The sequence below is a fragment of the Nesoenas mayeri genome, assembly GCF_963082525.1.
Source record: "Nesoenas mayeri genome assembly, chromosome: 1".
Classification (NCBI taxonomy): Eukaryota; Metazoa; Chordata; class Aves; order Columbiformes; family Columbidae; genus Nesoenas; species Nesoenas mayeri.
Genome location: NC_137541.1, coordinates 123,292,791 through 123,309,134, shown reverse-complemented (window position 1 = coordinate 123,309,134; position 16,344 = coordinate 123,292,791). Strand labels below are relative to the sequence as shown.

Here is a 16,344-nt window from a genome sequence, read left to right as displayed (position 1 = left end):
CATCAATAAGAGGGCAATAAAACATCTCCTGTGATCATTTAGCAGTGGAGCATACAACTGGGTGAGAAAGCCCTACCCTCAACTTCTGTTACAGAGAGTAGTTACTATGCATTTCTTACAGGTACGCAAATAGGCCAAAGTTATAAACCTTTTAGTAGGAGTAACTCGAGGTTTATCTTCACAACTGCTAACTGTAGTAAGCCAAGGCGTTACCTAAAACCCACCTTGGCCTGTGCTTCAGCTACCTGTAGTGTAAAAGTGGACCTCGGGATATTCTGAATGATGTACTACACCTGTTGTCAGTGTAGGATACTAAAAAAGACACATCCTCTGAGCTGTCTCTTCTCTTAGCAGCTGTATAGAGAGCATGATCACTCCACTGCTCTCAAACCCAAGGGATGGGCAAGAAATACTTTGAAGTTCTGGTACATATACCGGTATATACTCTTGCCCTGTTCTTAAGAAAACTGTTTTTTAACCAGGCACTTGCATTAAAGTGGGCAGGAAGAGATCTTCTAGAGTCAAACACAGCTCATGCTGCTCAAATGTCACATGCAAGACACAAGTGCAAGAGTAGTCAAAAGCTACACTTAGTTTTCTCACTTAGTAAAAAAAAAAAACAGTTCCAAGCAAGAAACTGACAGTCCCGAAAACAAAACCTTGATTTTACTTAATAGCTGGTATAAGACTTGCTTAAAGGTCACTACTATGTGAGCTAAGGAGTACTACTGTACAATTACCTTGTAAAGTTCACTATTTTGAGAATAAGATAAAGTTTATTGCAGTTTTCTGAAATTACAACCCAACAGACAAGTTCTGTACAAAGCTATGATTAACACCAGTGAATATAGTGTAACTCACTGCAGGATGGTGAAATCAGGACGAAGTTAGTCTAGCCAGTAGCACAATTTCAGCTGCAGTATTCGCTTCATATTCTGTCCACTGGAGAGATTCCCACAAGGGAGCAATTAAATGACTAACAGTATGCAGTGACCACGCACAGCACTTACATTCTGAAGTTTAATACCATTTGGTCAGCAATCTCAATACATGGGAAAGTTATAAAAGCTTTTAGACACAAGGTAGATTCAAAAGCTTTAAAAACCGCATAGAACTCCTAGGAGAAGGAAGTCACCAACAGTAAGATCAATACACAAGACCAGCCTAAAACTGTAAAACATCATTATTCTCCCTTTCTGTATAGCCCAGCTAGAAGAAACTGGATTTCAGTAATGGAAGCATTCCCATAAAGTGCCCGTGAAATTTAGGAAATAAATACATTTTAACTGGGGCAAACAGCAGTCCCAAAACCGGCAATTATTTCAAAGAAAGATGGTTAGCAATAAATATATCTGCTATATCCCCACCAGAAATGCTTGCCTTTTAGATAGAAAAGGTCATAGGCAGCAGGATAACTGTTTATCAGCAAAAAGCTTCCCCTGAAGAAAATTGAGTCTGATTGGGTTCAATTGTTTTGTTTTTTTTAAATTCTAACATCAGTAAATACTTGGAGTACTAATTGGTATCTATCACACTAAAGCTATCAAACTAATTCTATGGACTGTGGTGCTACCAAATGTCATTTGTGCTATAGCAATCAGAATTCAAGAACAATTTTGCCATGCAGAACCTGCTTAATATAGGGCCTTGTTTAAAAACTCATAACCTTTTACAAAAAAATAGCTACTTTATATTCTTCTGAACAGTTATACAAAAATCTTAAAATCAGCTCTTACCTAAGCATACAATAGAATTTACCCTCATTAAATACAGGCTTAGCTGGGTCACATCCAAGCACTGACAGCTCTCAGGTAAACGGGCAGCCCTTGCTGTCAGCCCTGGCAAAACTGGCTCTAGCTCAGCTACGCATAAAAGCAGCAACCCCTTTTACAGGGTATGGGGGCTTTATCCTGCTTGTTCACCAACAGTTCCACTGAGGTCTCTGACACATGTGGAGGTTTGGAAGATCAAGTCTTAGGAGTTGATGGAAACCCACGTATTTGGAGAAATAAACCTGAAGATTTCAGAAAGACAGGCTGACATTCCCTTTTTAAGATATATACAGTCATATGTACATATTCACAAATCTGTCCTGTGAAAAGAGGGAGCTTATTACAGAAACTGTAGTTTGTCTCTGTTCATACAATTTAGAAAGCAAAAACAAAGAAATGTAAATATATCCAGATACATAGTATGACATAGCAACCATGGAATAGACAATGCTGTATGTGATGTCTCATCCCCATAACTCTTCTGTTCTTCCAAACTTGTAGATCAGAGTACTAAATGGGAAAAAAAAAATAAATCAGACTATACATAAGGTAGAAAAGGTGACTTTAATTATATTCTTATCATTTAATACAATCTGTACTGCGAATCAACATCCCCCCAGTAACTGTAATTCTTACTCAAGTCAGTATCTGCTTTTTGTACTTATATTTAACTTACTATGCATTGCTAAAACTACAATATCCAGCTGAAGTAACTGCTCAAATAAAAAAATAGCCAGTCTCACAGTACAAGCAGCTGCCCTTCTGAAAGAAAAAAACCCTGGTATTTAAGACATTCTAGGACCAATCCACAGAGTTACAGAGCAGCAAGTCTCACCTGGGCACCTGGCAATCAGCTGAACATAACGCATCATCCTAGCAATCGTAGCAATTACATTCTTATGAGCTAATCAGAAAGAAGATCCTGTGGTAGATAAGTATTTTTTGTATAGGTGGTGAAGAAGGGCACAGTCATAATAAATCATAAGAGAATGAAGAGGGAGGGAAATGAGAAATATTGACACTGAGAACAACAATAACAAGCTAGACACCTGGGTGATTAACTAGAGAAGAGAACAACGAAGACAGCACATTAAACCAAGTAAAAAAAGTGATGGAGTCACAACCAGGGCTGAAGCACAAATTCTGAAGGAGACACACGGTTCAGGGAATAGAGACATTACGGAACAACACCGATGGAAGAGAACCTGATTCAAACAGAACAAAAGTTTTCTATAAGGACATTGAGGAGTGCTAAGGAAAAGAGTCTACGGCGATAGATGGACTTCTCAAATGTTTCTGCCTAAAGTGTGCAGTGGGCTAAAACAGAAAGATACAGATACTTTTTAAAATAACAAGGCTAGAATTTATCTCATAATTCATACCTATAAAACAAATTTTAGACAACAAAAGAAAACAAATAAACCTAAATTTCAGGCATGGTTAAACTATTCTCAGATGTCTGCCTGCATCAGTATCCCATTTCAATCATCTGCAAGGCTACAGAAGAGATTTAGGAACTGCTATTTTCTGCAAGAACACGGCTGATGTTCCAATCAAGTAAGCACAGTGAAGCCTGCCGATCTAGCTGGCTGCAAAGTACTTGATATGGTACTAGAAGGCAAATTGTTAGCACAGTAATTTAAGTGGGTAAGAACTTGCAAAACAGGAGGTTATGTGAACTTTTTCAGTGACAGATCTTGGAGCTTACTTACACTATTTAATACTTCCATTGTCTTTTATTAATTAATAAAATTCATAGATTGCAGTACGCATTATAGATATAAAAAGACTTCTTACAGATATGGACAGCTTCTAAATGTCATATGATACACTTATTTTATTTTGCTGAATATCATTAAGTGTAACATTACAAAATATACCATCAGGCTCTTCGGGGAAAAAAAAAAATCAGTCTTGATAACTGAGTGCTCATCCAGTCAAAACAAATCCAGGTGTATCAATTATCAGATAATCGAGCCATTGGTGTGAAATAGTCAGGAAAAGGACAACAGGATCTCCCACCAACTGCTGTAAGGATATATGCCAAGGTATGTGTAGTACAGAGATGAAGGCATTCTTGCCATTTTCCAAAGACACTGACAATATCTCATCCAGAATACTGTCCGTATCCTTGGTTATCCACATTCCAGAGCTGTAAATTCAGTGAGACCAGAAAGGGCTAGACTAACAGGAGCATGAGGGGAATAAAGAGCCTCTCACGGGCTGAGAACGGGCAAATAAAACACGGCTTCTAAGCACTGGAGCAAAGGGAGTAGAAAAAAGTAGCAGAGTGAAAAAAAAATGTAGTTGTCTAGCAAAAGTGTGATCAGTTTATGCATTGAATACTAACACATCATTTGTCTGTACAATGTCACTTTACTCAGTAGCCCAAGAGGTCCCTTTGGCTTACATGCCACCCTCCTCAAGTAAAGGTCAGGGTGGGTAATAAACTGAAATATGGAGGGTCCTGCATTGATACTAGTGAATTATACTTTGTGGAAGATCCAAGCCTGGAGTCAGCCCCCAGCTTTCAGAACTTATCTTCCAGGAGCATCGATGTGCATGGAAGCAGGTAAGGTAGACATCCTTTTGGAAGGAAAGAAATTTGCCCAGACAACTTACCTGAAAAATATCAATGCATTTTGGAAAAACACTGCTAATCCAGGGTAAACGTTAGTGTCTGCAAAGTAAGTAACAAAGGAAATATTAAGTTATTTTTATCGGAAGGTAAATTTAAAAAGCAATTTATAGTATTATTCCCTGGCTACAAAACTAGACGGTATGGCTCTGACAAGAACAGACCACATACTTTCATTCTTCTGGATTTTCTGCCTTTTGGCTGACAGCAACAGTACTTTATAGATATGAAAATAAATTAACTTACTCTGTGTAACATATGCTCCAAAAAGAATCCACATTGAAGCAATAAGTGAACCAAACATCAACATAAAGCCAATGAAGAGCCAGACACGAGCACCTGCAGGAAATATTGAGACCTCTGAGAATGATGTAGACTATTATCCATACAGACAGATGATCCAAGCTACTGCTCTATTATTATACGATATGCTATTTTACTGAAGGCACAAAGGCAAAGGGTTAAAACTCTGTGGCAAAGGCAAGATAAACCAAAATTTTTATTCTCTAGTAAAATACAGAGTAGCTGAATTCCTCATATTTTAGTGAGCAGACACAATTTCTCCTCACCTGTAGGGAATGCCTGTAACACTGCTCAACACAACTTGGACCAATGATGAGATACTTTGCCCAAGCTACAGTGTTGCTGAGGTAAAGATGCCATTCTATTAGGGTACGTATAATAGATACTTCCTGTGTTGACTTCAGAAAGATATTTTCAGGTGGGCATTATTTACCATAGCTAGACATTACCTACTGAAAAAGGAAGATGATGCCATTGAAAACAATCAACCTCACTCATGGAAAAGAAAAAATATTTCTGTGCAAAGATTCTCTTCAGCTGCTTTATGACACACACACACAAAAACCCCAACATATGTTTAAAAAACAAACCTCAGTAAATCCTACCAGATTTCTAGTGAGGTGTTCTACAAATCACATGAAAACAGATGCTGGGATCCGCATGGGAAACAGTAAGGAAATTATGAACGAAAGCACAGAGAGGACAGCAGGGCCACAGACATCACACAGTAGGTGACATACAGAGGAAAAAGGATGTTAAAATAAGACTTTGTTAAGGAATGTCTGTTCCATGCCTACCACAAGGCCAAAGTTTATTTCTCTCAGCAGCTGTACAGGATTTGTAGGGGAAAGTTTAGGTATTCAAGATACACAGAAGTCAATTTTTTCAAGTTCACTTTTTTAAACAGATACTACTTACCTCCAACTGTTATTTTTGTAAATAAATTAACTTCACAGAATTTCTCTTCTACTCCTTAACTACTGATTATAATTTAACCACCAGTATGAAAAAACTTAACACCACCTAAATAATCAGTCTTTCAACTCAACATGATTTTTAGAATTAATTTACCTGTTCTTCCTAAGCATCCATCACTGTAGCTGTCTCCTCTCACCTGTGCATTTGATACAGCATTTATCCTAGGAAGAAAAGAGTGTATACACTTCAGATTATTAGAAAACCAATTTGAAGTGAAAAGTAAAAAGCTAGCTTTTTTAAGATGCAACAAATTCTGGGAAAACTATTTGGCATTCTGTACAGTCACATACTATTACATGTCACTTAATGGAATTATTCCAGCTGGGTTTCAAGCCAACCCCAAATTTGTTCTTAAGTTTTTACTTAAATTTTTACATTAACAGACCTGTAAGATGAAAAAATTGCCCTTTTTAGTGACTGAAATATTCCTGGTCATTTTCTGGCTGTTTAAGTTTTTAAAATATCTAAAGGCACTTCACAGGAATAACAACAGCCAATAACACAGTGCTCTCATGGTTATGATACACGTTGTCTTCCTTCACAACAAAACCCACAAATATTCAAGTAAGAGACACCCTGTAAGGATGGACAATACCATTTCTTAAAATGAGTTACACTGCTGAGGAAAAGAACCCAGAAACTTTCAGATACTAAGTGTTAAGAAAGTCTTGCGTAACCAAACGCATCTTTTTCTCTTCACTGATATTGTACGGTTCAATAAAAGCTATTATTTCTCCTTCAAGCTTGCCACGTTTACATCTTTATAACAATAGCTATAATACTACTACCTTATTTTAAAACAGAGGAAAATGCAATGAAGTGTTTTATATTGCGATAAGCAACTAGGCAGCATTACATGAATTTTGATTGAAGAATCGAAACACTTATTATAGAAAGCCACTTGCATAAAGGAAGATCTGCTTTCTTATATTCAGTCAAAGTGTACATGAAACACAATTTACCCTAAACAGACGGGGGGGACAGACAGAACAATGAATGAACAGACTAGGATCAGAAATGAAGTTCACAGCTAGAAGAAAAAAGACCTTTACATTACCATGCAGAGAAGTACAAGATTATTTGTAAGTAATTTATAACCAAGTGATTCAAAGTTTTATCATATACCACATTGCCTAGTAACAACCATGTTTAATAGCTCATATTTATTTTATAAATCCCTTTATATACACTTACATGAAAAAAGCTAGTGTTGAAAACACCCCACAGGTATGGAACGCGTGGTTCATTTGTTCTGGCTTGGGGTAAACTACAGCAGCATCTATCATTATCCACCAACCTGTGAAAAACTACAAATAAAACAGACTGGTATTATGAGGCTGGAAGGGTATAGAGACAGGCAGACAAAACACAGCAGATGTTCATGCATACCATTGGTTTAATTGTCTTTTAACAAGTACAAACTACTCTAGAAAGGTATTAGCTTTAAGTCAGCTTTAAGTTGCATATCTGTTTGATATGCAAGCTCCGCATAAACCTTAACGTTGACGTTTTCAGAAGAGCATTTGGGAATCAATCACATTTTCTATTCAAATTAGATACCAGTGTATGGGTTAATTCCCTGTACAGCTGTAAGAACAAGAATCCAGATTCTAAATGTATTCAAGACATGAACCGTAGTATAACATAGGTGTTGTAATGCAACTAATCATACTAAAAATCCACTAGGAATTTCAATCTGTTTTAAAGATGAGATAGCAGAACTGATACATCATTAATGCAATGCTATGTGATCTGTAAATAAGGTGTCTAACAATTATATTTTTAAAAAATATAAAGAAATATACTGGATTAAGGTGCACCTAAGGAGTGAACCTTCACAACATATGAAACAAAACTATAACTTTGTTATACTTCCAACTTTTTCAACATACTTACGACTCACATCCTTTCAAAACTTACCAATACACCTGCAACTATTGAAGCGATGGCATTTCTTCGTTCACTCCAGTCAATACACTCACATTCTGGCCACCGGAAGTTGTCTAGGAATCCTGCCATTTCCTCAAAGATTAGATTGCCCTTCTTATTTTGTACTTATACATGAATTCTTCCATTAACAACTATGTCCTGAATACCTGAAACACAGCCAAAGATTCATTTAATACAAAGTAGTAAGAACTTGAGATGTTCAACAACCATCACAAGCAATCTTTCCAATGTGTGGTGTTTTGGTTTGGCTGTTGTGGCTTGGTTTTTGCTTTGTTTTTGAACAGAATTAGGTATTCCATATATTCTGTGGATTCTATATTGAGCTACATTCAAACCACCTACCTTCCAAACAGAATTACAAAATAAAATCATCACATGAACCCAAAACTTATGCACTACATATAAATTATTGTATCTGAAGCAGAAAAGAAATTAAATAGAATGTATTGTTTATTCAAAGGTACAAAACACAAAAATAAAAGAAAAAAAGCAGGAGCGAAAAGCAAATCTTTCAACTTCAGTTTCATCTTCAAAACATAACCCTCTCTCTGGAATTAGCAGTTAAAAATAGTAAGATACATACAACAGGGCTCCACACGCATACCAGAACTTGGTCTTTGAGTCAGGCCAAGGAACCTTGCGTAAGATACACATATTTCCAGTCTCCAAATGAGATAATATAATGCCCTTCTAACATAGGGAGAAAAGGAATCAAGACAGTGAATCAACTAATACCAAGAGTAAAGAATGTCCTAATCCACAGAGAGAGGATCACACAAAACTTCAAATATAGGAAGAAGAAAGCAAAGTTAATTAGTGTTACAAAGTGACTACACAAACAACACAGTTCTCACACAATTTGGTAAGACAGTAGCTATAGAAGATTCTGGACGAGTATCTATTCTCACACTGTAAGACGTTTATCATCTACAGTTTGAACATCAGAAGTTAGAAGATTTATAGTTTTTCTATTTAGCAGTGACTCTCAGCCACTTTTAATAACATTCTATTTTCTTTCAATATTGTCAACTTCTGTATTTTCCCAACCTGATATAATTTCCAGACAGTTCTTAAAGGCTAACGACAGACAAATGTTCTTTACGGTTATGTTACAGAACAGACTGATGTAGAACATTTTCCTGGTTAATAACGTTAAGTCTACATTAAGTGAAAGAAAAATAAATAAATAGAGTTTACCCACACTACAAAGACAGGCCACCTCCTATCAGTAAGATAAAAAAGTTTGTCCTCCCAAATCTAGTTTCAGAAATCCATACTTATGACACTGCCTTAAAAGACTAAAATCAATCACTCAATTCCAAAAGTATTTTTCTTTTGTACAGTACTTGGGCTCAGAGTTATTTTCCTAGAGCACACTTTTACTTAGCAATTTTCAGATCCCAATTGTTTCTACAACTTCTACACAAGACTGCCACACACACTGTGCTATTACAGATTTATGACTGCTCCTATAGCCCTTCCTTCTTTTCCACTCTTAAAATGTCTCCATCTGTACTTCATTTGTTCCTCTTCAAGTCCTGAATGTGTCTCTTCCTCATCCAGCAGCAACCCTTCCTTTCCCCTCCCAGCTCCTTGCCCACACACACTGGAACACAGCTCACAGTTCCCACTGCTCTCGTTACTACAGACTACATGGTTCTCAGCCTGAAAAGCAAATAGACAAACATGCTATTTCTTCTTTCCACTGAACACAACAGTGGTTATGTCAAATCTACCAAATTTATTACCTTGCTTGTAAATACACTCTCAGTCATTTTCAGAATGACTGAAGCTGTACTCCTTCAAAGCTAAACTTTCCTTTGGGATTTTTCCCACAATGGGCCATTTAAACAGAATAAACATATCTAAATAAAATCACCTCCTTCAAATATAATGTAAAGTTCTATTACAATTCAGAAACCAAGTCAAGAAAAGCCACTGAATAAAACAATTTCAGATATGTCAACAACAACAGAAATTATTTTTCACCCTCTACCTGGATGCCATCCAGAGGTACCTTGACAGGATGGAGAAATGCACTGACTGAGGTTTCCTCATGAAGTACAACAAGGGGAATTGCCCAGTCTTGCACCTGGGGAGGAACAACCCTGTGCTGGGGGCTGTCCAGCTGGAAAGCAGCTTGACAGAAAAGGACCTGGTGCTCCTGGTGGACACCATGCTGAACATGAGCCAGTGATGCACCCTTGTAGCAAAGAAGGCTACTGGTGCCCTGGGCTGCATTAGGCAAAGCATTGCCAGCAGGTGAGGGAGGTGATCCTGCCCCTCTGCTCAGCACTGCTGAGGCCACAGCAGGAGTGCTGTGTCAGTTCTGGGCTCCCCAGTACAAAAGAGACATGGACACACTAGAGAGAGCCCAACAAAGGGCCGTGAAGATGACGAAGGGACTGGAGCTTATCTCCTATGAGGAAAGTCTGGGAGAGCTGGAACTGTTTAGCCTCGAGAAAGCTCAGGCAGATCTCATCAAGATATATAGATACCTGAAGAGAGGGAACAGAGAGGACAGAGCCAGGCTCTTCTCAGTGGTGCCCAGTGACAGGACCAGAGGCAACAGGCACCAATAGGAACACAGGAGGCTCCACCTGAACAACAGGAAACATTTTCTCATGGTGAGGATGACCAAGCACTGGCACAAGTTGCTCAGAGAGGTTGCAGAGTCTCCATCCTTGGAGATATTCAAAAGCCATCTAGGCAACTGGCTCTGGGTGGCCCTGCTTGAGCAGGGGGGTTGGACCAGATGCCCTCCAGAGGTGCCTTCCAACCTCAACACTTCTCTGGTTCTTAAGAAACAGCCTGTTAAATTCTTGGATGACTTAATGAAAGAAATCTTCTTACTGCTACAAAAATGCTCTAGTTTAAAAGGCTGAAAGGAAAAAAATCATTGCCTTCTATGATTTTAAGGGGATATAGTTAGTTTTTCCAGCTAATATAATTAAGCACACTTCCAATCCAAAACCTAGCATTTATCCTAGTAAAAGCCTTTCAACTTTGCAAAGTCAGAAATTATAAACATTACAGATACCATACATTACACAAAACCCGATCATAATTATGAAGCATTTTTTAAAACATTAGGTGACAAAACAGAGGCATTTTGCTCATTTCAAAATCTGAGGCAAAAATCTCTCTGAATACTTAATTTTATTGGATATCAAATGGAGTTTTCACAACCGCATTAGTGACAAAGAAGTAAAGCTAGGGAGACCAGAAAAAGTTGATTATTTTTTTTTAATACCTTTCAAGATACAGGGCAAACTTCTGTCAAAGCATATTATTTCAACAAAACCTGTATTTTTGGTGGTTGATACTGGTTCACAAACCTGAACTTTGCTTTCACCTTATCTTTGTGCTCAGGAGAGAAACATCCTATATAACGTGAACAGGTGAGATAAACACTATCTGCTGGCAGTCTTTCTGCAACAAAGACTCTGACAACACAATTCCCCCATTTCACTGAAATGACAAACAAGGAGAAACAAGGTGCGTGGAATTTGCAACAGAACACAGACACAAGAAGTGCAGCATTATTTCTACATGTGTCTAGTGCCAGAAAGTTGCTTTGATTCACAAAGAAAGCTTAGTGCTAGAGCAGGCATGCAGTAAAAGGAAACAGAGGTACTAATACTGCTGTCCTTTTTTTTTTAAGATTATCTAAACATTAACTGATCCCATTCAGAATTCTGCAAAGGAGTCTTTCAGAGGTATTTCAAGAGATCCCTACTTAACAGTAAAAATAATTAAACATTTCTCTCACAAATTATGTAGCTTCATATGTGTACAGCCTTCGCAGATACATGACTAAAAAAGCAGTGGTACACCATTTCTTCCAGCATTACTGAATGCATCTACACTCTATCACCAACCTTTGGATATTCCTGTCTTTGTGAAGACAACACCATCTCTGATCAAATGCACACCCAATTGAGCACAACCATATGTAGAGAGCAAAACAAATAAGGGGTGTGGAGTTTTCACAAAAAAAGGACAGCAGGAAACAGACTGCAGGATGCCAGAACAATTAATCCAGCCTGAAGTCCCACTAACTGCTTTTCTGTGCTCTCATTTAAAAGGGAAGCATAGTGCCTATCGGACTTGCTGGAAGGACTGACAGTACAGAGCCAACCCCAATGCTACAGGCTGGCCACGCTCTGACATGCTGTTAAATGCACACTTAGCTATTATACAATACTGGTTTAAATATGCTAGAGGGAAGGGGTGCACTGACACCCTAGAGGGAAAGGACGCCATCCAAAGGGACTTTGACAGGCTTGAGGAGTAGGCCCACACAAACCTCATGAAGCTCAACACGGCCAAGTGCAAGGTCCTGCACCTGGGCTGGGGCAACCCTCAGTATGAATACAGAGTGGAAGATGAATGGATTGGGAACGGCCCTGTGGAAAAAAGGACATGAGCCCAGAAAGCAAATCATATCCTGAGCTGCATAACAAGCAGGTTGAGGGAGGCGATTCTGCTGCTCTGCCCACCTGCAGTACTGTGCCCAGCTCTGGGGTCCCCAGCACAAGACAGACATGGAGCTATTAGAGTGGGTCCAGAGGGGAGGGCCACAAAAACAGAGGTGTCCCATTTGGGAAGGCTGCAACACCTCTCCTACAAGACAGGCTGACAGAGTTGGGGTTGTTCAGTCTGGACAAAAGAAGGCTCGGGGGAGACCTCATTGCAGCCTTTCAATATATATAAGGGGATTATAAGAAAGATGGGAGATAGGCTTTTTACCAAAGCCTGTTGTGACAGGACAAGAGGCAATTGTTTGTAACTGAAAAAGGGGAGATTTAGATTAGATATTAGGAAGAAATTCTTCACTATAATGGTGGTGAGACACTGGAACAGGCTGTGCAGAGAAGCTGTGGATGTCCCATCCCTGGAAGTGTCTAAGGCCAGGCTGGATGGGGCTTTGAGCAACCTGGTCTAGTGGAAGGCGTCCCTGCCCATGGCAGAGGGGTTGGACTAGATGATCTTTAAGGTCCCTTCTGACCTAAACCATTCTGTGCTTCTATCTTAAAGTTCCATATGTATGCAGTTCTCAAAACCCCTAGCAAAGAAGGAAGAAAATAATAAGCTACATTTCAACTGTGAAAGACCACTGACATTGTGAAGCTGAGTCTTCAACAAGACCACAAGAGCTAGGCTAAGTTTTTTTCCTCATAAGCATCAACTACGCATGCAGAAGTTTTAGCCCAAATGTATCCTACTACACAGATGGAAAGCTCTGATGAAGGCAGATGCTCTTAGCTGACTTTCTTAGCTAAATAAAGGTACAAAACTCACTCTCTTGGTTTAAACTTTTACAGTCACATACTTCACAGCAACGCAACAGGTAAAACCCCTTGCACTAGCTGCCCTTCATTGCCCTTCCTACAATCTGTCTCCTCCCCTTTTCCAAGGGCAGACAGACTCTCCCACTGCTCTCAGGAAACATTTCTCACTCATGTCCAGTAAACAGAAACACAAGAACACTTACAAGAACAAACTGGTGACTGAAGAACTAACAAGGGCACTTACACTCACTGTAAAAATACTTGGTAGATGCTAGCATGTCAGTTAAAACAACCAGTATATTACTCAGACAAATGAAGTGAAATGAAAACACAAGAAAGAATCCGAGTTCAAAATTTTAGTCTGAACATCAGTGTCTCTCAAAATGAATAAACTTCATTTGAACAAAATATTAAAGCAGATGCTCAAAAATAGAAAAATCCTGCACAAAATAAAAGCTGAACAAGGGCCCTAGTAGTACAGAGTCAAGTTAAAAAGAATGGACCTTTCTATCTCCAAGGAAGAAAGCGAAAGATAGGAGGAAGAGAAGAAATTTCAAGCCAAGAAGAAAATCCTATTTTCCTCAAAGATGACAGCACCTTCCACAAGCAACCAATAAGAATATGCTTTAAGCCACATACTTTCCCCATGTGCAAATACTATGAAAAGGTATTTGGCAGAGTCACTGTAAGGAGCTTCTGTGAACATTTCTATGAAGTCCACCACAATTTTTAAAGGGGGGTCTTTCGACCACTCTTTGCACTAATTACATGCAGTTTCACTTTCAGTTTCCCATACACCATAGCACAATGCTATAGTGTCTACTTTTTAAGTATTACAGAAAAACAGGAGGAGAAAAGAAAGGAACTTCTAAATGAACTATACAAAAATAAGGCTGTGTGGCAAAATTATTAAACATGTAATCACCTTAAACAAATCTGCGTGATGCTCAGCCCCAGAGTGATCTGACTGCTGTCTATGGCAAGTATTCTTTAACAGCGCTACTAAAGTTTGAAGACTTCAGAGAGGCAGAAAAAATGATCGATTCTGCAATTGTCCACAGGCTTATTTTAGCTCATAGGAGTATACCATGTGCATCAATATTTACTTAATGAGCTCAAGCCATGACAGGGCAATATAAGGCAGAATCCCAAGCTGCAATCAAAGTCCAGACAGTAATTGTTACACTGAAGGCAGCGCTACTTATAAAAACGAAGTAATTTTTTTAAAAATTCCGTCTATGGATTTCAAACTTTCTGCTCAGTACCAGCGCCTCCTTTCCCAGATGCAGACAATGACCATGTGAGCAAGACCTGACTGTGGCCTTGCGGCGGGGAGGGCCGGACCCCGCTGCCCCCCGGCCCCTCCAGCACCCAGAGCCCGGGCTGGGGCTTCCCATGCCTGAGGCCGCGCTACGGCAGAAGGTCACGGCCTCTGCGTGAGGGGGACAACGAAGCGCGGCCGGACACCTCTCGCCCCAAGCCCGAGGCGCGCAGCGCCCCTTCGCGCTGCCCCCGGCCAGCACCGAGGGGTGCGCGGGAGGGAGCCCTGAGCAACGGGTCCGGGACCGACGGAGCCGCGTGGGGCTCCGAGTGCCGGTCGGGGGAAGGAGCCGCTGCTGTCCGCGGCGGAGGCGGCAGCGGGGGGTCCGTCGCGGCCCAGCGAGGCGGCTCTGGGCACTGGGGCGCGCGACGGCCGTTGGCCGGAGGAGGCGAGGGGGCGCGCGCTGCCGCCGGACACGGGTGCCCCGGCTCCTCTCCCGCCAACGAGCCCCCCGCCCCGCCTCCTCCCGCTCCCGCCCCCACCCCCTGCCCCGCTGCCAGCGGAGCGGCAGGAAAACAACGCCCGCACGTACCCCCCAGTCCTGGGCGAGACTCTTCCGCCCGCAGGGGTGAGGGGGCAGAGACCCGCGAGCGACGCGGCCGCCCGCCAATGGCAAGCTAGCGCTGCGCGTCACCGGAGGCTGGGTGAGCACAGGGCGCCACGATTGGGCGACGCGGCAGCCCACGCTAGCGGGTGGAACTACAGACGGCAGGAGAGGCCGCGGCAATCCCCGCCCCTTTTCTTGCTGTATGGGGGAGGGGGCTGTCGGGCGGGGCGGGGCCTGCTCGCCCCGCCCCCCTTGCCGCTACCAAAGCCTGCGGACCTGGGTGCCGCATCAGACCCGCCAGGCACCTCGCAAACCGCGTATGACCCATGCCGCCGTACACTATCCCACGAGTGTAGTGCAATGCATCAACCTTAACGCTTTTCAAGTAGCTCCCCTATCAGAATACGCACACTCCATGACAAAATGCAGCTACACCTTAGCCCTGTGCCTGATTTAATAAACATAAACAGAATTAACAACTAATTCTGCGTTCTTCACTGTCCAGGAAGAAGCATCTGAATTATTTATTTCTGGCTTCACCGCATTTCCCAGCTGGCTTCAACAGTCTTAAGTGGTAATTGACCCACCTGTACACTACCCTCATTAGCAGCCAGGTGATGTCACAATCCCATTTCCTGAAAGCCCTAAGCGAACAGGGGCTGGGCCAGCAGGGAGCCCTGCCCAGCATTAAGGGTTCAGGTTGGACATGAGGAAAAGATTCTTCCCCCAGAGGGTGGTGGAGCACTGGAACAGGCTCCCCAGGGAGGTGTCACGGCCCCAAGCCTGACAGTGTTCAAGAAGAGACTGGACAACGCCCTCAGACACATGGTGTGAACTGTGGAGTTGTCATATACAGGGACAGGAGTTGGACTCGATGACCCTTCTGGGTCCCTTCCAACTCAGGACATTCTATGACTACTCACCCCAGGATCCCTCCATACCTGCCTTGGCCAGGGAGAGCTGACAGTGTTCGTACACATTTGGGTTGCACAATAGACATGAATAGACATCTGCTTGCAACTTGGCTTTGAATGTGCCCAAATCATACCAACTGACCCCAAATTTTTTACTCTCAGTGAATTTCCTTCATGCTTCCCACGTACAGGATTCAGTTCTCATTTTCTGGCCTATTCCTTGCCAAAGTATTGGAAAGGAAGCCGTATCAGCACCTTAAGAATCATCTTCTCATAAAATACACACTGTTGCCTACTACAAAAGATTTGACGTAAAAATTTGAGAGATACTAAAGGAAAAATGTTCAATTGAATTAAGTATTTAAGTTAGGAGAGGGATTGGTCTTGAAAAGCCATGCTCTGTTAAGATAAAAAAGTGCAGACTCAACCAAAAAAGTGAGAAGTAGAAATTTAGACCAAAAAAAAAGAGGAAGGCATTTCAAGGATATTGCTCAAGAACAATCAAGAGCAGTACAGGGCACTAAGTAGGGAGAGGAGCGCTGTGAGAAAGGCCCATAAATACACAAACAAATGGCAACAGAATATTCAGTTACTCCTCAAAAGACAGCTAAGCTGTGGACCCATGAA

The 16,344-nt window shown here is 41.1% G+C and overlaps 1 protein-coding gene across 1 annotated transcript; it reads right to left on the bottom strand.

Moving 5' to 3' along the window:
• Nucleotides 1–756: 756 nt before the first annotated feature.
• On the bottom strand, nucleotides 757–12,051 carry TMEM50B (transmembrane protein 50B). The gene is made up of 7 exons (XM_080353192.1): nucleotides 11,951–12,051; nucleotides 7,612–7,787; nucleotides 6,886–6,998; nucleotides 5,785–5,852; nucleotides 4,657–4,749; nucleotides 4,395–4,452; nucleotides 757–2,282 (listed from the first exon to the last, which is right to left on the bottom strand). Exons 2-7 carry the CDS (start codon nucleotides 7,708–7,710, stop codon nucleotides 2,237–2,239), a joined length of 477 nt encoding a protein of 158 aa, XP_080209318.1. The 5' UTR covers nucleotides 7,711–7,787; nucleotides 11,951–12,051; the 3' UTR covers nucleotides 757–2,236.
• Between the last annotated feature and the right edge of the window lie 4,293 nt (nucleotides 12,052–16,344).